At 38.4% G+C, this 26320-nt stretch overlaps 1 protein-coding gene across 4 annotated transcripts in view; it reads right to left on the bottom strand.

Moving 5' to 3' along the window:
- Window positions 1-26320, bottom strand: part of CEMIP2 (cell migration inducing hyaluronidase 2) — an 85568-nt gene that overhangs the window by 16205 nt on the left and 43043 nt on the right. For all 4 annotated transcript variants that reach the window (XM_074394682.1, XM_039461427.2, XM_074394684.1 and 1 more), the window contains 9 exons: window positions 25544-25672; window positions 22616-22704; window positions 18216-18347; window positions 16798-16833; window positions 15168-15323; window positions 12384-12561; window positions 9583-9798; window positions 5364-5572; window positions 1117-1299 (listed from right to left, as the gene is read on the bottom strand). In XM_074394682.1, the coding sequence (XP_074250783.1) occupies window positions 1117-1299; window positions 5364-5572; window positions 9583-9798; window positions 12384-12561; window positions 15168-15323; window positions 16798-16833; window positions 18216-18347; window positions 22616-22704; window positions 25544-25672 (1328 nt within the window). The remainder of the gene's footprint in view (window positions 1-1116; window positions 1300-5363; window positions 5573-9582; window positions 9799-12383; window positions 12562-15167; window positions 15324-16797; window positions 16834-18215; window positions 18348-22615; window positions 22705-25543; window positions 25673-26320) is intronic.

Below are 26320 nucleotides of genomic sequence, written 5' to 3'. Positions count from 1 at the left end.
AAACTTTTAAGCTGATAACACTGTTGCTGGGGGACTTAGGGCAAATGAGTTGCATCTTATTTAAAGGCTAACCAGGCACTTACCAACTGAGCCCCAGCTTCATTCCCCAAATCACTCTCCCACCCTTCTCCCCACTCTGAACTTCTTGCCTTTCCCCAAACATGCAATGCCACGTTCTGCCATGCCTCCATGCATTCGTGCACATGGTCTCTTCTGTGTAAGACATCTCACCCTTCTCTTTTTCCATCTCCTCCTAAGTTGTTTCTCAAGAATTAGCTCCAGGATCATCCTCTCAGGATGTCACTGGTACTCTAGGCTGAACTTCTGAGGCAGACCAAAAGCCACAGGGAATTATCTTTAGGGCTAAGAGCATTCAACTTTTCCTTCGCTAATGACTTGCTTTACATGCCCGCATTCCTCAATGGACCATGAGTTTGCAGAAGAAATGCGTCCTCTTTCCATTGGTATCTTTACAGTGCATAGACAATGGCTTATAGGAAGAAAGTCTGCATGAGGAGAGAGGCTGAAGGAACATGCTACCTTCTGGAAGGGTACAGGAGATGGAGCCTACCATAGCCCACAGGCTGAGACTGTAACTGGGTAAAAGCAGTCAAAACCAACAGGACCCCAGGAGAAGAGGATTGGAATTAAAAAGTGGAAAGATGCAACCTAGAGAAAGTTGAAAGCAAATATTCCACAGTTACACAGTGATTTTTAAAAACTCAAGGTCAACTTGAAAGATAACCTTAAGACAGGAAGAGAAAAAGGAGCTTTCATTGAAATACGAATTATATTACATGTAAATAATCATATGAAGAACTATTATGAGAAAAAAAATTACTGTAATTTCCAACTGGGCCTACTGGTTCTTCATTGACAAGGGATAATCTCTCTCTCTCAATTGCCTTAAAAGGTATACAGCAAACATCTTCACTCGATCCCTACTGCCAACTATAATTACAAGTCCTTCTAGTTCCCCTCTAAACCTCTAATAGAGATGTGCAGAAATTACCCATATCAGCTACCTAACTAAACAGCCATGATGCTGAAGAACTAGCAATTTCACCACTACAGAAAAACAGCAATAATTCTCATTCCCTGGTTTCACTGAATTACCCCGTGTTGGAGTCAAAATAGAATTTCCTCTCAGACTGCTTTCTCTGCAGTTCTTCCAGCGAATGCACAGGCTCATATTCTTCGATTTTGGACAATAAGCCATTCTGCCGCTGCAAATAGCCAAAGGTAACTTGAAAACTTGTGTTTGATGGATAGCAAAGGCCAACTCGAATCCAGTCATTTCTTTAAAGGAGAAACATAAAAAAGTTAATTTGCACTTGAGCCATTATCTTTTAAGTACTAGAGTGTATGCAAATACCTGCCCTTCATTCCCCCACTTCTTCCACTTCGTGCCCCTAACCACGGTTTTCTCCTTAAATTTCTTCTGTGTGTTGGGTCACTGACAGTAGAAGTTCTGAACCATGGCAGCGTAACAAATCGCCCACCTGTATCTGTTGCTCAGATTTCTCATATCAATAGATTTACAGCAAAAATATGAGCCTTTAAAAATTCTGTTTTTGGGCCGGGCGCGGTGGCTCAAGCCTGTAATCCCAGCACTTTGGGAGGCTGAGGTGGGTGGATCACGAGGTCAAGAGATCGAGACCATCCTGGTCAACATGGAGAAACTTCGTCTCTACTAAAGATACAAAACATTAGCTGGGCATGGTGGCGCGTGCCTGTAATCCCAGCTACTCAGGAGGCTGAGGCAGGAGAATTGCCTGAACCCAGGAGGTGGAGGTTGTGGTGAGTCGAGATCGCGCCATTGTACTCCAGCCTGGGTAACAAGAGCGAAACTCCGTCTCAAAAAAAAAAAAAAAAATTCTGTTTTTGTTTTGTTGTTGTTGTTTTTGAGCTAGAGTCTTGCTCTTTCGCCCAGGCTGAAGTACAGTAGCACAGTCTTGGCTCATTGCAATCTCTGCCTCCCAGGTTCAAGCGATTCTCCTGCCTCAGCCTCTCAAGCAGCTGGGATTACAGACACACACCACCATGCCAGGCTAATTTTTATGCTTTTAGTAGAAATGGAGTTTCACCATGTTGGCCAGGCTGGTCTCAAACTCCTGACCTCAAGTGATCCACTCACCTCAACCTCCCAAAGTGCTGGGATTACAAGTGTGAGCCACCATGCCCAGCCCCCAAAATTCTTAGTTTTAACAGGATTTCAAAGAACATTAAAAAAAAGTTGTATAAAACAGATACTCTAAAAAGATAAGAAAATTAAGTGAGATTGGGTATGGGTATACCAAGATGAAAATACTAGTACATGGAGAGTGGAAGCGTACACTGGCAAAATCATTCTAAGGAATTTTTGTGTTTATAAATATATGTTTACCTTTTATAAATGTATTAGGATGAGTTCCTAGTGGCAAAATAGCTGGATATAAAGGTAGATGCCTTTTTAAAGCTTTTGATGCATATCACTAAATTGCCATAGGATTTTCTTAGTGTCCTTACATATAAAATTAATCCTTTTTTAAAACCACTAAAAACATTTTCCTCCTTTTATCATTGTCTCTCTTTTTTGATTTTTTTATTGTAGTAAATATACATACCATAAAATTTACCATTTTAATCATTTTTAGCCATATGGTTCAGTGGCAATAAGTATATTCTCAACGTTGTTCAATCACCATCACTATCTATTTTCAGAACTTTTTCATCATTCCAAAAAAATTTTAAACAATATGTTATAAGGCCTTAAAACTGTTCACATAGCCAGGCACAGTGGCTCATGCCTATAATCCCAGCATTTTGGGAGGCTGAGGTGAGTGGATTACTTGAGTGCATGGATTTGAGACCAGCCTGGGCAACATGGCTAAACCCTGTCTGTACAAAAAATACAAAAATTAGCTGGGTGTGGTGGCATATGCCTGTAATCCCAGCTGATTGGTAGGCTTAGGTAGGAGGATCAATTTACCCCGGGAGGAAGAGGATGCAGTGACCTAAGATTGCACCACCACATTTCAGCCTGGGAAACAGAGCAAGACATTGTCTCCAAAAAAAAAAAAAAAAAAAAAAAAACCTAGATTTTAAAGTGAAAAAAATACTCCCACTAAAGATTAGAAAATGCAGAAAAAATATATGAGATGTTATATGGATTATTGTCTATAATAGCAAAATGGGGGGTGCAGGACAAATGACCTAAATGTTCATGGAACAAGGGGGTAGTTAAAAAAAATTATGGCACATCCATATGCACAAAGCAACTGAGTTTAGAAAGAGGGGAGTAAACTATACATGTTTACAAAGCCTTGCTTTGGTTAGGAGGACTAGAGATTATTTCCATTTTCTTTATGTTTTTCTATATTTTCCTTGTTTTATTTAATGAATAAGTACTGCTTTCATAACTTTTAAAGTGTTATTTTCAGAAGTGGCCATTATGACAAAATCTATGACTCCTCTATAATTATCTTAAATTGAGGGGAAAAAATTGTCCATCTCTTCCTTTTGCCTCTGACCATCATGTAATTTTTATAAACTTTTAGCTGATTGAAGAAGTATGGCTGAATTTCATGCCCATGTGGATTTTTGAAACTTCCAGGCTCAGCTGTTTTTTTTACTTTAAAATATTTTTAGTTGCTGGGTATTTGATGGGAAGGTATGCAAAGTGTTTTTCAGAACACTGCATATCACTTTCTTGTCATACCTCACCTCCAATTCATAATTCTGCCCCATAAAACTTACAGAACACTGTTAACCCTTTGACATCTCTCCATCCTCTCTGACAATCATTTGTTTCTTTCATTGACTTCTCTGCAACTCACTGATGATATCAGATTGGACTTTCAGAAATCTCACTCTGGTCACAATGTGGAGTAAGGATTGGAGGTGGGGAGACCGAGGTGGGGGTTGCTGCATGGAGCTAGGCAAGAGAGGATCAGGGCTTGACCCAGCCACTAACACTGAGGGTAGAAAGAAGTGGACCGGTTTAGAAGACTTTAGGAGCTAGAACCAACAAAGTGTAGTTACTGATAACATGGAGTGATGAGGGAGAAGGAAGAGACAGGAGTAAGTACTGGCCTTTTGGCTTGGTTACTGTGTAGGTGGGGCACAGGGCACAGCAGCAACAATTAGAGGAAAACAGTAACAGTAACGGTAATGGTTCAGCTCAGAGCACATGCCAGAGGCCTAACAATTTCAGAACAAGGGCATCTGCCACGATGTTCATCATCCTTGGAAGTGAGCTGCTTACAGCTAAAATCCTGTATCCTCTAGTCCTTCTCTGTTCATTTCAACTGGATGTTTTAAGAGTATTCTGACAAGTCAGGGCTTGCTGATGAGTCAGGTGAACGAGCCATTTCAATTTTTCAGGTACGTATCTCATCAGTTTCATGGAGTTGTACGGGTTTATAGCCACATGTATCTAGATTAATAAGATACATGCGGTTTACCCCTGCTTTCTAAATAGTCCCATCCCACCTTCCCAGTTTCACATTCTGTCACTTCCCCTGATACATCCTATGTCCCCATCACACTGAATCCATCATTTCCCCCAGGAGAACTGGCTCCTTCCCAACACCGTGCTTTTATTAACATAACAAGACTGATCACTTCATCAGAATCATTCTTCACTGCAGCCTGGCTCAACTCCCTTCGGCAGAATTACTTAATAGTTTCTCTATCATTTGTCCACTAAAAAACAGCTTTGGTTTATCTATTTACTTGAGTTTTTTCTACCTTTCCACTGTGAACTCCTAGAAGGCAAGCACTTCTCTCATTCATCTTTATGTCAGCTGACACACACTAAACACTTGAATAAATTAACTGTAAAAATTGCACCTGGGATTGCATGGGATATTAGAACAGACAACTGAGAAATCAGGAAGGGATAAAACAGTGCTTTCGGGCAGGGCTAGTAAACACCTGGCCTTCATGTCCCAACTCTTTCACTTCTTGACCCAGCAGGTATTACTAATCCATCCCACCCCTTTCTTCCACCAAGTCTAAACTCAGCCTCAAAAATCTTTTTAATTTTTCAGGTAAGCATCTGCTGGAACACCATATAAAACTACTTAACATCCCAGCTACAGGGAATTAAAGCATTCACCAAACTGTATTAAAACCTATCGTTGAATGGCTTTATGTGCATAATAACTTGACCACAGAGAAAAAGAAATGTTTTTGGAATGACAGGATTCCATCTGTATAATCTCTTAATTCCATCCACACAAAATATATAGCCTCCCTACAAGAAAAGCAAAGGACATAAAATTGGCTTTCTTTGCTTGCTGCAAAGGAGATATAAGTTATTCTTTTTCTCCACATTACTACTCACTCGACTATTTGAAATGACAGTATTAGAAACATACTTGTTGAAGTTGACGAGGTATAGAAATGTAGTCCGTGGTGCGGGCCCATTCCAGTGGATGGTATATCCCTTCTCCAGCATGATGACAGGCTGGTACTGTGGAAAGGCAGCCTTCTGATTAATACCTCGGAGCACCATAGGGTGGGACGGATACTCATCTCGTGTAATGGTCATAGAAAGATTCTGAGTGCTCCATGTCTGTACATAGACCTTAAAAAAATAAGAAGGGGAGAGAATGAAAACGTAAACAGCTAGAAAGACAGTTCCAGCACAGAGTCAAGTGTCTCGACTTTGAAAAGATTCTGTGATCTGTGCCAGACTAAGTGAGAAGCAGCCAACCACATCCTAAGCCACTTATAGTGCAGCTGACTTAAAGTAGAAATGGTAAAAACAGACCATGCGCTCTGCTAGCCAAGATCTTCATCACCGCTTCCACCCCTACAGGCCAGCTTATTCATCAGAATATGAAACTTCTGCGGCTTATATAGCTTGTCAAAGAAATCTCTCAGTCTGAAGAACACATATACAGAAAAATTAGTAAACTCATGTGAAAACTGATATCCTCTAGTCAAATCTAGACACTTTCCACTAAACCAAGACATGAAAAATTTATATATCTTAGAGCTTTGGCTTTCAATTTTCCATGGCCTACATCAGCCCACAAAACCATTTTTCAGCCATTCAAAAAAAAAAAATTATAAAGTACTGTGCAACAACTGAAAAAACATATTAAACTGAGACAAATGTGAAAGTCCTGAATTTATTCCAGTGGCATTTGAGCTACTTGCTATGCCAAAACAAAACCATCCCCAAATGTATCCTACAAAGGAAAATTCTTAGAAGAACTCTCCTAAAAAAAATCAGTATCCGTAACCAAATTCTCCAGAATATTAAAGCAGATGCAGAATACTGACATTTAATCTACAATACTTTTGTATTTTCCCTTTCATTTCTATGATCTTACCCATATTGACTCCTCAATTTTATGTCCTTTTAAATTACTTCAATTATTTAATACTCTACTGATACCACTTAAAGATTTAAAATAGAAAACATATTTTTAAGACTATTGATGGTCATCATTTAAATATATATTCAACATATATTAATTTAAACATATTTATGTTTAACATGTTTAATTATACATATTTATGTATACGTATATTTATATGTACATTTATACATTTCTATAGTGTGTGTATATATATGAGGATATGCATACACCGTATATCTGCTCCTTGCCTTACTAACCTTAATTCTCCCTATATAACCATCTTTCTTTCTGAGCACCTTTATCCCTCAGGTCATTAAAAAGCATATATTCAGCTGGGGGCAGTGGCTCACACCTGTAATCTCAGCATTTTTGGAGGCTGAGGAGGGCGGATGATGAGGTCAGGAGTTTGAGACCAGCCTGACCAACATGGTGAAACCCCATCTCTACTAAAAATACAAAAATTAGCTGGGCATGGTGGCGCACTCCTATAACCCCAGATTACAGGAGGTTGAGGCAGGAGAATCGCTTGAAACCTGGGAGGCGGAGGTTGCAGTGAGCCAAGATTACGCCATTGCACTCCAGCCTGGTTGTCAAAAGCAAAACTCCATCTCAAAAAAAAAAAAAAAAGCACATATACCACTAAAAAGTATTTACAAATAGTTAAATCATGATCATTCTGTCTCGAGATCCAACTGCTCCCATTTTTTGCCTACAATTGCATACTACATCGTTTCTAAGTAACAACAAATGGCTGCAGATCTGGGCTTCTGGCCCAAATTTCACAATCTCAGGAGTAAATTTCTGGCTCATGGTCCTACCATCCCCACTCCCCCCTGAGAAATGTTAGACGACTTCTTCATCTGTAAATAAAAACAGAATTACTACTCTGATTTGTAACATAGATCAGGTTAATAGTCTCAAACACATTTGATATTCAAAGGATTGAATGCTTTACTGAGTGAATGTTGAACAAATGAAAAAATATGTCACATTGACAGTAGCAGTGGTAATTTACAAAACAGCTACCATAACCACGTATGTTATAGATACATTTATGATCACTTAAAAAATACAAAGTTTTCATCCGAGTCATGGCACCAAAAAAATCATATATAAAGTTTTCATTAGTGTGTACGTGCCACTTTAAGACAGACAGGCAGATGTATGCACACATGCATGAATACTCATAGCTGCCAAGAACTTTAGCCAAAACTGTAGCTACAAGAAGACTAAAAGCTTTTTATTTTTTATTTTTGTTTTAATTCTAGAACTTCTATAGTTCCTAGGTATTGATGGGTAAACTTAATTTGGGGAAGGCAATTCTGATTCAGAATAAGATAAATGGAAAAAATAAATCACATTTTAAACCGTGTTCCTTTCTTCGTTATACTACTATAGTTAATTCCCCATCCGTTCTAGGACTTAGGCAATTATTACTTTAAAAACATTTTTTTTTTAATTTTTGCTCATGGGAATGAGAAATCCCATAGCCACAAAGAAGCTAATACGCCCACTAAAATAAACCAGAAACTCAAGCCCTTTGCTTTGTCTAGAGATAAGGATCCAAACTATTTTTAAGTTTTAAAATTTTAAAATCACTTTCTTTAATTGTCATAATTCAAAGTCAGAAGAGCAGTGAAGAATTCTGATCCAAGGAGCTCCAACTATTGAAAGCTCAGGTGGTAGAAACTACAGGAAATTCAGGGAGCTCAGAGAAGTGACAGGTGGGAGCCCACAAACACACCTCTGACCGGCAAAGTGAGCAGAGCTCAGGAGAGGGAAACAGCACAGCACTGATCCTCCCCAGGAAGAGCCCATACTACAAAAAGAACACCTAGCAGCAAATCAACGAAAGGGGCTGCTTTCCTGCCTTTAGGGCTATCAGAGCCCAGTTCTAGGCGGAAAATCCGTTGCTCTTCCTCTAATTCTTGTCTCCATGTTCTGATCATCTATGTCCTTTATGCCTTTATCTCCTCTGAGAGCCCATTATTAAATCCTATCATTTAATTGTCTAAAGCATGGAGCAGAAGGTGGGGGTGGGATCTGGTACCTTCAAAATCCTGGGCAACTGGTACCTCCAATTCTGCAATCTCTCTCAGCACCAAAATTTCACTATTAAAACCGCCTTTGCAACTTACAGCTCTTCTCCTTAAATAATACTAAGAGCAGCAGGCATTCAACTATGAGCCAGGCCATATGCTGAATGCTTTACATATATGCATGCACTCTGTCTTCACAGTAGCCTCATATGAGAGTAATTACTATTATCCCCATTGTGCACAGACATAGAGTAGTTAATTAACTTATCCAATACATACTTCAGAAGATAACAAAGCCACAATTCAAATCCAAGAAGTCTAGCTCCAGAGTCTGTGCTCTTAACCATACATAGTACGTTGCAAAGTAGTTCATCCTCTTATGCTAGGCATCAAGTTAATACACATTAATGCTTAATGTCTTCAAACAGGTGTTTCTCCATCTATATCATCTTCTTCATATTTTCATAGACAAGTTTATCATAATATAATTAGAAAATTTTCCTTGGATTCCTTTCTGGTCCACTCACTCCTAATCTCCACTCTGTCCCCAGAACATCTCACTTTTCATGTGACCTATTGATATTTTGTCTTAAAAGTTAGATTCTTTAATTAAGTAGAGATTAATAACCCCCAAAGCAAAGGATAAAAATCCCTCCTAGAGGGCACAGCTATAGTATGGCAAGAAAACCTAAGAGTCAAGAAACGTAGGTTCTTGCCCCAACAACGTTCTAAACATATTTAACCAAAGGTAAATCAGCTCTCCTCTCTGGGGCTCACTTTTCCACTTCTTAAACAATTCTGGAGTTGGGGAGTTTTAAGAAAAATTCCAGGTGTCCATGACTTCTAATGAATCAAAAGAAAGAAAGAAAAGAAAGGAAGGGGGAGAGGAAGGGAGGGCAGGGAGGGGAGAAAAGGGGGGAGGAGGGAGGGGAGGGGAAGGAAGAGGAGGAGGAGGAAAGAGGGAAAGGAGAGGAAGGGGGGAGGGGAAACGGGAAAGGGAAGGGAAGGCGGAGGGAAGGGGAAGGGGAAGGAGAAGAGGAAGGAACTGGAAAGGGAAGGGGAGGGGAAAGAAAGAACTATACTGTGGAAAATGTCCATCACACTGAAAAGCTGAAGGGTACCTCTCACAGAAACAGTGCCTGCAGGAGCTGGGAGGAACCTGGGCATCACACACTCGCTAAGCCTACCTGGGCATAGGTCCCATTACAGATCACTGCATTCCACCTAGTAACATTTACGCAGCTTGGATGGCGGATCAGGTAGTTGTCCATTCTTCCCACATAAGTGTCCTTGTATCCTGTCACAGAGCCATCAATGTCGTGGAATATGGAGTTCTTATCGCCATCCAGCTCACAGTCTTCAAACCAGGGGCCAGGCTTTCCAAAAAAGACATTCAGAGAGACCTGACCACAGTGAAAAAGAAGGACATCACAAAGTGAGGGCTCCTGCCATCTCCCCAGGAACGACCCAACTGCAGGTCCATTGTGATTGCTTTAAGCTTAGAGCAGTTCCGTCACTGCTATGAGCAGTTACAGTTCAGTTGGCAGCTATGGCACTCAAATCAACCTAAGTTTTGTACTCAATTAACGACATGCTGGGTTTTGGGGGGAATTTCCCAAAACCTTATGGTGTTTAATGGGCAAATGCTATACTTCATCTTTATTTGTATTCTTCTTCTTTTCCGCACTTAAAAACTATGACCTGTTCGCCAGACAAAACTCATTTGTAGTGAGAGAAATCAGAAGAGTTGTGAGAAGAGGGACTATTCAGTCACATACATTTGTCAAAAATTATAAACTGTACATGTAAGATCTGTGCATTTCCCTAAGTGTAAATTATACCTCAAAGAAATAAAAATCTTTGATAAGTTATCTTCAAAGCTAGTTGATGAGTTTATCTCTAAATGCTTTAGTTACTGGTTCATATGACTCCCCCCGCCAAAAAAATAAACAGGTAAGTACAGGTCAAAACAGAAACACAATTTAATTGTTGGCTTAGTATTGCTGAGTTACTGATAAACAATAGAATCTGCTAAAAAGCCTATATTACTATCTCCTCAATACAGATCAAACTCAGCTCAGTAGTTTTCACACCCAGTGGAGTTTATTTAAAGCCTTTATCAAACACATAATGCACAGCTGCAAAATGGGGTGCAGGTGATACATTTTACAGTCTTTAGCTGCTACTTATTAGCAGTACATTATTTGATACTAACGCTGTTCAACACAGATATATCTCTGAAATGCTTTTGTGCACTTTTTTCCCTGGGGTGTTTTTAAATCAACAGAACATCTAAGTGATAAGCAACTGAATGGAAAACTGTCATGTCTGGGACAAGCAGCTGCAAGTTCTTGGTTCCACACTTTTTTTCTGTCCTCATGTTGTTAAATCTGAGAAAAGTTTAGAGCACATTTTCCACACTTTTAAGTAAAGCAAATTTTGCAAATTGCTCCCTTTATAAGCTCTAGAGCATCCCCTACGATAGAAAGCTCCAGACTGGATGAACTGATGGACTTAGTGTGGATTATCTTATGCTGTAATAACTTTAGGACAACAAATGCAGTAGCTAACAAACTGCTTTTCAGTATGCCTATGCCAGTGATCCCAAAACTCGATACATGGAGAACTATGGGGAGGTCCACGTGGGCAGTAAGGAAACAATAAGTCTCCATATTGGACAGGTGATCCAAGACTCACCCTGCTGATTAACGTGGGCGCCATCTACCAGCCTACCCCTGCCCCTCTCCTGGAGTCATATGGCCTAAAAAAGAATCAGCCAACCGAGCTGACACTCCAATTTGTACCTGTGCCTCTGATCCATGCCTGAGCTACTGTAGAAACCAGACATAGACTTTGGTAAACCTATCAAGCTCTATTTTAAATTGGGTAACTATAAAGTTTGTAGGTGGATGTGAAGGAGAGAGTGATGACTTATTTCCAGGTGTGACTCCCGGTGGGAACAGGGAGCTAGATGTCCTGAGACTCATCTGTCTTGTGCCATTGGCATCATGGAACTGGCAAGATGAAGAAAGCCTGGGGGCATGGAATCAGATCGGCCTGTGTGTTATGGGTACAGGTGATACCAGTGAAATTACCAAGAACATGATTCCCGTGGGCTACTGTACTGTAAATGGTAATTTTTACAGTCTATCTGCAATCTTCATAAAAACCTTCTGTTTATATCAGCAATAACCTAATTTCAGCCAGGTGCAGTGGCTCACACCTTATTCTCAACACTTTGGGAGGCCACATTGAGATCATCTGAGGCCAGGAGTTAAAGATCAGCCCAGGCTAATGAGGCCTTTTCTCTATTAAAAAAAAAAAATTAAGTAGCCAGATGTGATGGCATATGCTTATAGACCCAGCTACTTAGGGAGCTGAGGTGGGAGGATGGCTTGAGCCCAGGAGGTTGAGGCTGCAATGAACCATGACTGCAACACTGTTCACATCACTGCACTGCAGCCTGGGTGACAGAGCGAGACCCTGCCTCAAAGGAAAGAAAAAATACAAAAAAAAAAAAAAGGAAATAATCCAATTTGTATCATACTGCCACAATATTCCTCTTTATTCCCAACCTCTTATCCTCTAGTCCCCCAGAAGAACAGCCCTCAGACAAGCAAAATAGCAGGAAGGACCCAAATCTCTTAGTGGAAATGGGCTTCCCAACCAGCGTATTTCACTGAATTTTCCATGACCGTATGTCCTCCTGTTGCTATGAAACTCTACAACCCCTGTATCATCACTTGAAGGCATATTCCCTATCAAGGTATGACTTGAATGTCAAAAATACCCCAAGTCACACAGGACTTCTGTTCTCACCTTGAACTCAATAGGAGAGAGTGCATGGAATCAGGAGCTGCCTCTGTGTGTATTTCTCCTCCCACTCATACAGACTCAGGGTAGATCCTTTGTGTTTTTGTCTTTGGGAATGTGCTATCCCTCCCTCTCTCACCATAGTCACTACATAGGAACTATAGGATTTACTTACGTGTGGACCAAACTTCACGAGGGAGATGTTGTTCCTGGGGGTTATCTGCCAGGAATTCTTCATGAGGAAGCCAATTGCACTGCTGTACCTATCTGGAGTTGGCACATAGTTTTTGAAAGTGCTCCTGGTGAGATGAATGGGCCCATCATAAATCTGAAAGCCTCTAATTGGGAATGTCCTGTGGAAATAAAAGATTTTGTTTAATGCATATGGGCTGTCCCCTTAGCAGCACTTCAATTACTGGTTTTATGAATACTGCTAAGGATCCTGTATGCGCTAGGATACAGTGGGAACCAAGACAAGATCCCTGATTGAATGAAACATACACTGTAGTGGGAAAGACAAACAGAAAAACAAAGGATCATTTCAGAAAATAAGTGCTATAGAGACAATAAGACACAACATTATAATAGATTGAATGGGTAGAAAGATGCTATTTTAGAAAATGAAAAGGTTACTTTGTCTTCCTTGAATCAACTCGGTTAAGATCTTTTATTTGGAACCTCACATACTTCAGTCTTTATTCCCAAATTTCTTTATTTATTTCAGTCTTTATTACCAAATTTGCCATGAGAACAAAAGACATGACTGTGCTTAGGCAGAGAACTGCCTCTCAAGACACTATATGATAGTACAAAGGTGAAATGATACACTTAAAAGTGTGAAAGCAGGAGCCCTCAAGGCTTACTATGTCAACAGTGTTAACTAGACTAATAATTTTGTTTTATTCATTTTCCCCCTTTCTGTTCAAACACAAACTCCTTAGCCTACTAATCATAAATCAATAACCATAATTAATGTGTAGAACTGGAAATATTCTGAATTCCTTAAGTTCCTCTCCTATTACTTCTTTAATTGCATGGCAGAGGATCTCTATAGCAACTAATTATCCTACAACTAGGCAGTGTTGTAGCATATAGCAAAAGCATATATGCTAGCGAGAAAACCAAATAGTCTAGTTAACAATCCACACATCATTTCTAGGCGTACATCTCAACACGGTTCTCCCCTGTAGAAAACGTTGTGATATATTTTGGTTCTGTGTCCTCACCCAAACTTATCCTTGTAGCTCCCATAATTCCCACGTGTTTTGGGAGGGACCGCTTTCCTCATGATAGTGAATGGGTTTCACGAGATCTGATGGTCTTAAAAACGGGAGTTTTAAAACAAGCACAAGCTTATTCTTTTTGCCTGCTGCTATCCACGTAAGATGTGACTTGCTCTCGTTGCCTTCTGCCATGACTGTGAGGCCTCCCCAGAGACGTGGAACTGTTGGTCCAATAAACCTCCTCCTTTTGTAAATTGCCTGGTCTCAGGTATGTCTTTATCAGCAGTGTGAAAATGGACTAATACAAGTTATAAAGATGTAATAAGATTAAAGCTGGCTCCATTAATCAAGGAGAAATTTTAGTTTTGGAAAATCTTCCTTACCAAAGCAGCAAAAAGCATTTTGAAATAAAACTGGAGGTCAATATCAAATACAGAGTGGAACTGATTTGGCTCCACCATCACACTGCAGTCCACATGCCAACCAATACAGCTTTTTTTTTTTTTTTTTTTTTTTTTGCAATCTGCACATTAGGAGAAACAGCAAGAGCCTAATTGTGAAGAGAACAGCATCGAAGACAACCTAACTGGGTTTGAATCCGCCTCTTCCACCTTTAGTAAGACGTTCATTTGTAAAACAGGATGTTGGCAGTACCTATAGCACTGAGCTTGGTGAGAATTAAGTAAATATATTTGCAACAGGGCCTGACATATCATAAGCATTTTAATACATGTTAGCTATTTAAAAAATCCATGAAGTTCTTTTCCCAGTGGATTCTGTGGGCTAATAGGAGTTCCACACAGAGTGTAGCACATAGCAGTGCTCAATATTCCACAATGACGAGCACAAGGGGTGAGAAGCCAAGCATAGGTAACCTTGTTCCAGCAAACAGTACAGCTCTTCCTCGAGGCCTCGGCTCTGCACCCCCACTCCCCAAAGCTAGCAGTCTGTCTGCCCATTCCTCTGCCTTGTTCTAGCCCAACATCCAGAGACAGCATTCCTCTAGGGGAGTTGATTCTTGAAGAATTATGACATGGGCTCAGATGTAAGGCCTAACAACACCGTTTAACATCTTTCTACCTGGTTTTCTCACAAGTAAAATGAGAAGCCCAAACGGTGCCTCGGAACTGATATGAATTAGTAGTTTCCTTAAAGCCCTGAAGAAGTGCTAAGTACAGTTTTAATGACTCTGTGACTATGATGACAGAACACGTGCCAAGAGCCTACCCTGTTCCCTTCAACATCTAAACCACCATTAATTATACAGCCGTGGTTGGGTTTTGAGTTAACTTTGGCATCAATCAACTCTCATTTCCTAGGACTCTTTTCAGTAGGTAATTTCCTTTTTCCAGTAGCGAATTCTGAAAACCAACAACACACGTTGAGGAAAACCTGACCTAATGTCATAGTTTAGGGTTTGGCAACTTTCTATGGCTCAAGACGGAAGAAAAACAGTTTACATAAGGTCTTACATAAGGAATGAGAAACAAGACAGGTTTCTTTGTTATAAAATTGATAATTAAATATATGAAATGTTTAATAACTAATGCTCCAAAATTTCAGGACAATAATATACATAATAATCATAGTAGTAGTAGTAGTAGTAGTAAATAATAAAATAGAAAAAGAGTCACAGTAGGAACCAATCCATCCAGGATTATTACAGAAACTTTCCTGAGGGTTAGGTTTTCCTTTACTACTTAAATTTAACACTCTACAGCTAAAGCTATGCTTACCTGTTCCTGGGTAATGTCCGAGGCTTCTGGTCTATTCCTCCAGTGCCTACATACTTGTTCTGACCACCGTGAAAGCCATAATTCCTGCTCTCCCCAACAAAGAGAGATTCAGATACCTCTTGGCTGGAACCTTCATCACTTGGGAAGCTTCCATCACTGTTAAAGTGAGAACAATCAATAGCTACACTTCTCTAGGAAATTTAAATTTATGCCCAAATGTAGGCATGCTATAACTAAAAGGCTAAAAGTTTTAAAAGAAGTCAATAGCTTTTTCTAATACATATTTACACATCTTCAGAAACTGCTTTTTTTTTTTTTTTTTTTGAGAAAGGGTCTTGCTCTGTCACCCAGGCTGGAGTACAATAACAAGAACATGGCTCACTGCTGCCTTGGCCTGCTGTGCTCAAACAATCCTCTCGCCTCAGCCTTCCAAGTAGCTGAGACCACAAATGTGCGCCATCATGCCCAGCTAATTTTTAAAAAATTTTTGTAGAGGTGGGTCTTGCTATGTGGCCCATGCTGAACTCTTGGCCTCAAGTGATCCTCCTGCCTTAGTCTCCCAAAATGCTGGGATTATAGGCATGAGCCATCACACCCAGGCTTGAAATTGCTTTTAAACTAAAAAAAAATTATACCTAATGATAATTTTATATATATATATATATATCCCCCTCTTAAAATATATATATTTTTATATGTGTAATTTATATTTTTAAGAGATAGGGTCTTAAAAAATTATATATTTTAAGAGACAGAGTCTCTTAAAAATATATATATATATATACATATACGTAATGCTGTCACCCAGACTGGAACACAGCAACCTTGAACTCTTGTGCTCAAGGGATACTCCCACCTCAGCCTCCAGAGTAGCTAAGATTATAGCTATGCCACCACACCTGATTAAGATTAATTTCTAAATTTTTTTGTAGAGACAGGGTCTTGCTATGTTGCTCAGCGTGGTCTCAAACTCCTGGCTTCAAGTGATCTTCCTGCCTTGGCCTCCCAAACTGCTTACAGGTATAAGCCAGCACACTCAGCCTTCATGTGAATTAATACATGATTTGCAAATTATAGATAAACAAATGAACTTTAATTCAGCAGCAATGACTGATTGCTCTAGTCTCAAGCAACAACATTGCAAATGAGAACAAACTTGCCCTGAATATAAGAATTAAATGACGAGCATGTTTAATATGACAACTAGAATGATTATTATCTGATGAAAAATATATATAGAACAAAAAGTTGACTTCTTAAAGACTGCTGCTAAATTCTTCTAAGAAAGAAAATAATAGTTTTTTAATTTTCTCCCTACTTTTACCCCTTCCTCTTTTTTTTCTCTACTTTTTGAGAACTTTAGTCAAATCAAAAGTATTTTCTTCTAAGCAAAAATTATCCTTCTGTGACATTCCAGCAGTATTAATATAGTACTTTAGTATGAATTCAATTAATCAAGAAAAAAAATGTATTTTTGTCCCCCTAGTGGTATCAGGAAGAGGGTGCTAATGTTTTTTAATGTTAACAAATGATAAAACATTCCTGTGTATAATCAGGGAAAAAAAAATTAAGGGTTATTTAACTTAAATCTTTAAAATAATCAAGTAAGTATTTTTAAGCATTTACAAACCTGGCAAAGGTCAGTCCTATTCCATTATCTGCAAATCTGTAAAAGAAAAGAGAATGAAGAACATTTTAACTCACCATAATATGGAAAAAGAGGTAATTCTCTCTATTTTTAATTATCATGAAATCCAGGAGGTCCCAATATTTACTCTATACATGACCATACAAAAATTTGATTTCACAATAACTAGGAGCACAGCATCTATAGCAAGGGCACCTGACTCAAATCCTGGTCAGGTGCAAATTATTAGCTGTGTGACTTTGGGCAAGCTACTTAACCTCTCTCAATTTTCCCATCTGTAAGTTGAAATGAAAATATAACCTTCCTCATAGGATTCTTGAGAGTATTAAACATTCTAGTGTTGGCAGGGTGTGATGGCTCATGCCTGTAATCCTAACACTTTTGGAGGCTGAGGCAGGAGAGCCGCTTGAGCCCAGGAAGTCAAGACCAACCTGGGCAACGTAGGGACACCCTGTCTCCACAAAAAATTAAAAAGTTAGCAGGGCATTATGTCACATGCCTGTGGTCCCAGCTACTTGGGAGACTGAGGTGGGAGGACTGCTTGAGCCCAGAAAGTTGAGGCTAGTGAGCTGTGATTACACCACTGCACTCTAGTCTGGGTAACAGAGCAAGACCCCGACTCAAAAAATAATAATTTCTATGTTTCAAACAGTGCCTGGCAAACAGTAAGCAGTGTATCAAATTATTAGTTATAATTATTATTTTTATAACTATGTTTTAAAAACAATTAGGCTGTGGTATATGATGTTGAAGCCATTTCTACAGATTTAACACAATATCAGTTTTTTGATGAAAGAAGTCAGAAATGACGTGAAATGCCAAGAAGCTAATTTCAGTGCCAGAAACACACACACACACACACACATTTTTCTAGACTGTTGAATATAAACTCTTAGCTCAACATGCATGAGACCACTCCTAAAATTATATACATGGGAAAAAAAGTGAGATACTTACTGCCTCAAGTCATGTTAAGACATAAGTCAACAGACTTACTGAGGTGGAATTATAAAACTTTTATTTTGAATGGCAATAGAAAACCATCGAAAATAAGGAGTTTCCAAGAGGAAGGGAAAGGATCCAGGTAGTTTCAAAATCTTTATTTAGCTCTCTGACATAGACCATGCTTGTTACATAAAGTTAAATTTCCAGTTTCTGTTCAATTTCATCAAAAGCTCTCATGCCACTGGACAAGTTCTGTTCCAATAAAAGCATCAGAATGAGACTATTTCAAACATGTGCAGCCTTTCAACTCTAGCATACTTCCTCAGAGCTTGTCCTGTCTATTAATAATAGTATAATTCCAATAATCATCACTGTGCATGCTACTGGCTTTTAAAAAAAAGCTGAAAAATAATACATCAGTGTCATCAGATAATAACTTTGTGGAGAATACCCACGCTGAATTTTGAACGATAATATCTCCTCCTCTGACCCAAGCTCCATTATCATTATTTTTAAAAGCAATGAGCCTGTCAATTAGAGCAGCAACACGTGGTTTTTCAGGGTCTGCATCCTGATGAGGTCGAAATCTAGGGGTTAAAAAAAGGATTTTTTAAAATGTAATATAAAAGCTGTAGGAATTAGTTATAAGAGTCAAAAAGCAGAATTTAAATTTGACCAAATCAAAGGAAAACTTCTTAAGATACAACTTACTTACATTTTAAAGATTCAAAGAAGAAATTACATTTTGTTACATATAAGTTTCCAGAGAACCAACTGCATTTATGTTTTCTTAGTTCTTTTTTGAACAATCAATTAAAGTGAACACTGCAGAATATTACTACATAAAAATCATTTCCGAAGAAACCCCAGAGCACGAAGTCTGGCATGTCTTTACAAATGCTGAAAGTACACGTTAATAATATAAACTTATTTAATAAAATAATATATTTCAACATACATATATGTGAACGAGAGTGTAATTTGAGCTGTATGCTGGTTACATGTTTAGATACAGATAAAACTGGGTTCAATATCATTAAATGCCTAAATTTAAAATAGACTGTATTTTTTTTTTTTTTCCTGAGACCGAGTCTTGCTCTGTTGCCCAGGCTGAAGTGCAGTGGCGGAATCTACTCACCGCAACCTTCACTTCCTAAGGTCAAGCATTTCTCCAGCCTCAGCCTCCTGAGTAGCTGGAACTACAGGCACATGACACCATACCCAGCTAATTTTTGCATCTTTAGTAGAGATGAGGTTTCCCCATGTTGGGCAGGCTGGTCTTGAACTTCTGACCTCAGGTGATCCACCTGCCTCAGCCTCCCAAAGTGCTGGGATCACAGGTGTGAGCACCACACCTGGCCAGATGATATTTAATTAACATATTTATTATAAAGACTGAACTTCAACCTTTTCTTTTTCTTCTCTCTGAAACAGTTACAAAGACCTTAGTGAAAAGGTCAAAAAATTTGGTGTCAAAAACCGTCTACTATAACAACTCAAAGACTCAAATGGCCTCATAATGCTCAAATACTCAAATACATGATACTCAAATACTAAAATGGCTCCATAAGTCCACCTACTTTTTACAAAAGTCATTTCTATCTTAATCTTACAAAGCTAATGGAAGAAAAAAAAATCACAGCTCTTCAAAACCCAATTCGGCAGTGAGGAATATCATCTGTCTAATGCTAATACCACAGCTGTTGGCACACGATAGGTGCTCACCAAATGTATATGATGGCAGAAGCAGCTATGGAGAGAATAGCAGTGCTAATGTCCTTAGGCATGACTGAACTTAGCATGTGCAGGAACAACAAGGAAGTTTGCTGGAGAGAAAGAAGCAAGGGAGACAGAATAGAGAGGTGGGCAAGGGCTAGGTAAAAACGTGGGTTTCCATTGGAAATGCAAAGGAAAGTCAATGGGAGCATGGAATTAAGGAAGTAATGTGATCAAATTTCTTTTTTGTTCTGTTTTTGAGACGGAGTCTTGCTCTGTTGCCAGGGTGGAGCGCAGTGGCGTGATCTCAGCTCACCGCAACCTCTGACTCCCTGGTTCAAGCGATTCTCCTCCCTCAGCCTCCTGAGTAGCTGGGAACACAGGAACATGCCACCACCCCCAGTTAACTTTTGTATTTTTAGTAGACACAGTGTTTCACCATGTTGGCCAGGATGGTCTCAATCTCCTGACCTTGTGATCCGCCAGCCTTGGCCTCCAAAAGTGCTGGGATTACAGGCGTGAGCCACCAAGTGCAGTCTCTTTTTGGCTCTTTTCACAGATCAGTGACTGCTATTTGGAGAACGGATTCTAGAGAATGGACTCTAAGGAGACTAGTCAGAATGCTCTTTATGTGTTTCAGACAGATGCATGTGTTGTGTAAACTGGGGCAGTAGCAGCAAAGACAAAGAGTGTCATACCCATCTTTAGATTATACGACCCAAGTCCCCTTACCCTAACTAGCTCTGACTTAAGAGGTAAACAGTGTGACTCTAAGCCAACATCTACTCTCTGGCATTGCAGTTTCTGCCAAACAGCTTTGCAGTCATTACATAATACTAAGCAGATGGAAGAGTCCTGGAAAGAAGACACATTTTTCTAAAAGAAAGCAAAAAAAAAAAAAAAAAAGTACTATAAAGCAGCATCTGATTCTCTGCTGTAATCATCTCAACTTTTCTGAACTTTCTATCAATATAAATCAATCACAACACCCCCACAGCACCCAGGCATGTACAGGAAAAAAAAAAACAATCAGTAACTAACCGCTTGCTTTGATATCCTTTATTTTCTCCTTCCTTCCTACTTGGCATATAGAAAATAGTTACTTTTCCCAATTGTCTTTTTATCATCAATGAGTTTTGAGCACACTTCTCAACCCTCTCTTAATTGTCCTCTGCTTTCAATGTACTAGTTGGTTTTAATGCCCTTTCACTTTTTAGATGAATTTCCTAATTTCAAACCAAGAGCTTTCTTGAGTTACAATTTTCCACCTTGGGATTCCTGAATTTTCATGTCTTGAAGACACAGGGAAAGGCGTATCTGATTAACTGTTGACTCAACTTCCTCTTTGATGAACAGACTAAATATCTTTTGGATTCTCTAAGCCTGGTCTTTAATAGATGAGCTGGTTTATTACTCATTTACACTAGTTTTATCATCTTTGCCATGTCTAAATTGCATGACTACATATGAGCATATTGTAAACATTAGCTCAATATATGCACGAGCTCTTGTTATTGTTCTGGTATAATTAATTTTTTTCAATAACAACTTCCAAATGGAGTCCAATTCCTTGTCAATACGTATTTATAAACTAGTAAGAGAAATAAATAATGAAGAGAAGAAAGATTACCATTTTCATAACATCACATACATACACCTCATAAGGAACTACTTTAGCCACTATGAGTAAATTATTTTATTGTAAAGTCTAATTAAAACATCAATGAACTCAAATATATTTATTCCTCTATACAAATATACATACACACATACATATATACACATACACATTATTATACATAAACATATATACATAGATAAATAATTTTTTAAGGCCAGGAAGAGAACCTATTGTGTTTGTGGATTTTTCTGGCAATGCTAAGCAAAAAACACACTACTTTCTACCAATTATAATGAATTATATTAGTTCTGCCCATTATAATAAACTCTTTAAAACCAAAAACGCAGCAATAACCTTCTAGATAGAATTATTTGCCAGCTAATATTCTCTTCTTAGTTCATAATTTGTTGTCATCTATATACTCTTTTTTCTTCTTAAGTTTATCTCCTCTATTTTTTCTCTTCATTTGTTGATCAACTTCTATGTATCCAGTACTTTATTTTTTAAAACACCCACAGTTTCTGGGTTTCTCAAAGCAATCTGATTATTGCATAACAATATTTCAGGCTCAACTTGATGTTTGAGGAATCCTGATGAGTAATATAGCAACTAGACTTTCCCCAGTTTTCTTCTGATCTCATGTCTTGTTAAAGTATCACAAGAATCTGCCTCACCCTGAAGTCAGCTCACCAACTTATGGTGTACTTCCTACTTTATTCTCTGAAGAACAATCAGGCTTGGTATTCCTTTCCTAATTGTCCATCAACAAAGTCTATTAAGTCTAACACCCTATCAGCTCCATAAATTGGTCAATCAACTTGAAGTATGGAAAATAATAATATGTACACAGTTTCTACTGAACATGACTTTAAGTCGCCATCTTTTCCAGAAAATTTTATTTTCATCTGAGACATTTTATTTATTTTAGCTCGCATATAGCATGTAAGAGAACTCTGCTGAAATGCTGATCCATATCTAACGCATTTTGTGATTACAAAAGAAAGTAACCTAGAGCCTGGCTATCATGTAAATCTGAGGCTACAAAGGACTGAACCGGAACCAGCTCGCTCATCAAATTTGGGATCTTTCCTTTTGAAATATTAAACGCAGTGTTCATTTCGACCACAAAGAATATATTCTATGTGGTTTGGTTTTTCAAAGACTCGACTAAACATCTTAGTTTAACTTATTTTTCAATGAATCATATTCCACACCAAATTTGGAAACTTTCTCAACACATCTCCCCTTTTTCTTTCTCTTTCTGCAACTCTCTCTAGCCATCTATTTATAGCAATGAAAAAGGAGAAAAACATCAACCTCTTTGGCATTTCTATAAGATAAAAGCCCAGTCACAAGACCTGGAACAATAGAATAAATGCTTTGCAAAAAATTCTTTTATGAACTTTTAAAACTTCATTTTAAATGTATTACCAGAGAAAGAGCACAAATGAGCTCCAGTTGGAAAGTTTTGCTTTGGCAAGGTACAGCTTGAGTGTGACTTATAAGAGCCAGCTTTACCTTGCACTATTGTCCAAACAGAGGTATTCTCTTGGATCAGCAGCACTCGAGTTGGTTGTTTTGACACCTTTGTCAATAAATAAGCCAGCCTGAAAAATATAAATAATCGACTGGAATGAATATGAATCCCAAATTACAAAAATATATACAATGACTCATGAAAAGAGATTTAGCTTATCACTTCTACCAAAAAAAAGTGGAGCAGGGCATAAATAGCAAAGTTACTATATTAACGGCCAGTTGTGGTGGCTCATGTCTGTAATCTTAGCACTTTGGGAGGCCGAGGTGGGTGGATCACCTGAGGTCAGGCATTCAAGACCAGCATGGTCATCATGGTGAAACCCCATCTTTAAAAAAAAAAAACAAAACAAAAAAAACAGCAGCTACTTTCCCAGATATTTTAAATAATTTTACTCATTAGTCATTCAACAAATACTTACTGTTAGGTACCAAGTATTACAAATTAGTTAACAAGGAAAATATGGTCCTTGTTGTTGCTAACACAAACACTAGCAATTAAATAAATAATTACAATCCAACACGATAAGCATATGATAAAGGAAATAGATGAGGCTTGGGCAGAAGAGAAAGGCATCTGGAGGAGGCCTTTTTTGTGGGTGGAGCTAAAAGGATTCAGGGAATGTCTCCTAAAAGAAGTGATATCTTAAAGCTGAAATCGGAAGCATGGAGAGAAATTAATCCTGCTAAAGAATGGATTGGTGGCGCAGAGGAGGCAGGTGGGAGGAAGGAGCTGAAGAACCAGAGAAAAAAACTCAAGGGAATAGTTTGTACAAAAGTCTGGAGATGACAGAGAGGATGGAACAGCCAAGAAGAAAAAAAAAAATTTTAACAGACAAACAAAAATGTAAGAAGGAAGGAAATACAAGGGAGAAGGCTAAAGAGGAGCAAACATCGATCACATGGAATTGATGAGCTATAGAAGTCAGAACAACGGGAATTTAATAAACACATCACAACTGACTACAAGTTAAAAAAAAAAAACACTGTAGCTATAAAATGGATAATGGATTGAAAGAGGATTTAAAAAAAAAAAGGGAGGTAAATAAGGTAGGAGATGATTTCAGTAATCCAGAAGAGAAATAAAGATGATCTAGACTTGTGGCCATACTAACGGTGGAAAACAGATAAAACGAGATTTATTTACAAGGTAGAACTGATATCATTTTGTGACTGATAAATGTCTGGGGGTGAGGGAGAGAAAGCAGTAAAAGTTCATATATTTCTGGTTCGGGCACAAGCTGAGTAGTAGTTTCATTCACTGAAGGAGACATATGGGAATAGGTCTGGACCTAAAAATAAGAATTTTAGTTTGAAACATGTTTTATTTATGCCCACAAGACATTCAAAGGGTACTCAGTAGGCAGTAGGGTAAGCATGACCAATCTGGACTAGTACAGATTTGGGAGGCATCAGCAGTTGAAGCCGTAAGTGCTGGTGTATGTGTGCGCGCGCACATGTGGGTGTGTGCCTGTGTGTGCATGTAGGTATTTGTGAGTTATTCCAAAATGGCATGTTTCTTTTTGAGTACTCCCAAGAATTCGATCTCCTTTGACTATGAAGTATTATCCTGGACGGTCATTTCCAAATATAACAAATTAACACCTAATCATCCACTCATGTTATTTAAATTTAATATTCTTATCGAGTCGATTACTACATGTTAAAAATTAATTAGAATGAGGTGCTTTTCATAAGATTTACAATTAAGAAAATTTGAGGATTTCTACTATGAAATGCTACTTTCATTAAATACTAACTATTCAGCTCACGAAAATCAGTGCTATATAGTTTTTTCCTCAACTCTTCATCAAGTGAGTCTAAGCTCTTCAAACTGTAACACACTTAGGTTTTTAAAGGGTTCTCTGAGTATCAAAAATGCAAAGTATTCCTTGAACTGTTGTGTGAGTGACATCAGGGTAAAGGATCTGGGCATTATACACGTAACGAAAACAAAGTGCCTTGTGAGCACAAAATAAGTCAAATTTCGTGAAAAAACTGAAACTCCAAATGGCCTTTAGTTTACTTGACCTGTATCATTTTAAATCAGGTCAACTATTCTTAAGCAAAATTTCACTATTTATGCAATTAGTATTAAATGCCTAACAGGACACTAACAGCCACTGTGAATCAAAAGAAGAGATGAATTATGCTTATCAACCCCTGGAAGCGTATTATTTAATGTGCACCTCCCTATAAACAGGTAATGACATTAAAGACTGGAAAGAAGATGAGAGGGAGGAAACCATGAAGCAAGTGAAGAAACAAGAGAGAGGATGAGGACACATGATCAAACCCACTATGTAATTATTTAGGTTACACGTGCATGTGTGTGTTGTGCATACCTGTATGAGTAATAGGTATGTATAAATGGAATGCTCTATATATATCCTGAACAAGGAAGGGTTAGGTGTCTGTTTTTTACCACAAATTACTTTCTCTGATGACAAGTTCTATCAAAAACTGACATTTCTCAGCTATTAACTGCTATGGTTTGAATACATCCCCCCAAAAACCATGTGTTGGAAACTTAATCCCCAATGCAAAAGTATTGGAAGGTGATGCTTAATGGGAGGTGTTCAGGTCATAGGGATTCACCCTCACAAATGAATTAATGCTGACTATAAAAGAGCTTGAGGCTACAAATTTGTTCTACTGCTCTCTCGCCTTCTCCTTGCCCTTCTGCTGTGGATGACACAGGAGGAAGAAGACCCTTACCAGATACTGGCCCCCTGATCTTGGACTTCCCAGCCTTAAGAACTGTGAGCCAAATAAATTTCTGTTCATTATAAGTTAACCAGTCTGTGATATTCTACTACAGCAGCACAAAGTAGACTAAAATATAATCACAATAGTTCATCCTTTGCACTGTCTATCATATATACTAATTGTTAAAATTCAGAAACCTACCTTAAAATTTGAATGGACTCTGTTGTTATAAAATATACCCAATGGAGTGAGTTCTGGTTTTGCTAACAGCTGCAATCCACTGGATTCCCCAGTAGGTTCCTTGTGGAATAAATACCATATTCCAGCATCCTACAAATGAAAGGACAAGCCCATTAAAACCCTGATTTATAAAGATATCTATGTAACACTCTCAGAAACTAACTGCTTCATAAGCAACTTTAATCTTTTTCACCCAAATTTTTCATTATTTCAGGTTCAGAATTGACTATAAAAAGTTGTACACACATCTCAAAGTGGTTATACCATTTTTTTTTTTTGAAAAGCAAATTTAATTTTGCTTGCAGGATTGGACAAAAGAGAAATAATGGGCTGGTATCAAAATTCACTTTCAAACTTTTCCATTATTATCTATGTTACAAGTTGCATAGGATTAAAACCCAGTCAGCTTTCCATGTGACCAGGACAGCACAACCATTAAGCAATATGGTTTTTATCTGTTTACCTCCAAACCTGTTCGATAGATGAGTCACGCCTATTAAACAACTGTCCACCAGCACGCAGAGCTCACTGACTTCTTTCAAACAAGTCTAATTCCCTTCCTGTCTCGAGGCAAATTTTTGCCAAAGAAAAAAAAAATCACCACATGTATGAATCAAGATGCTGTCTCAGGCTGGGCCCTGTCTGTTCAATTTCAGTATTACTGACCTTAATAGGAACAGAACAGTTTAAAATTTTTTGACACTCGAAATGAAACATAAAAATGGAAATAAGTGTTCT

The sequence above is a fragment of the Saimiri boliviensis genome, chromosome 2, assembly GCF_048565385.1.
Source record: "Saimiri boliviensis isolate mSaiBol1 chromosome 2, mSaiBol1.pri, whole genome shotgun sequence".
NCBI classification, from domain to species: Eukaryota; Metazoa; Chordata; class Mammalia; order Primates; family Cebidae; genus Saimiri; species Saimiri boliviensis.
This window is presented reverse-complemented; position numbering and strand designations above follow the sequence as displayed.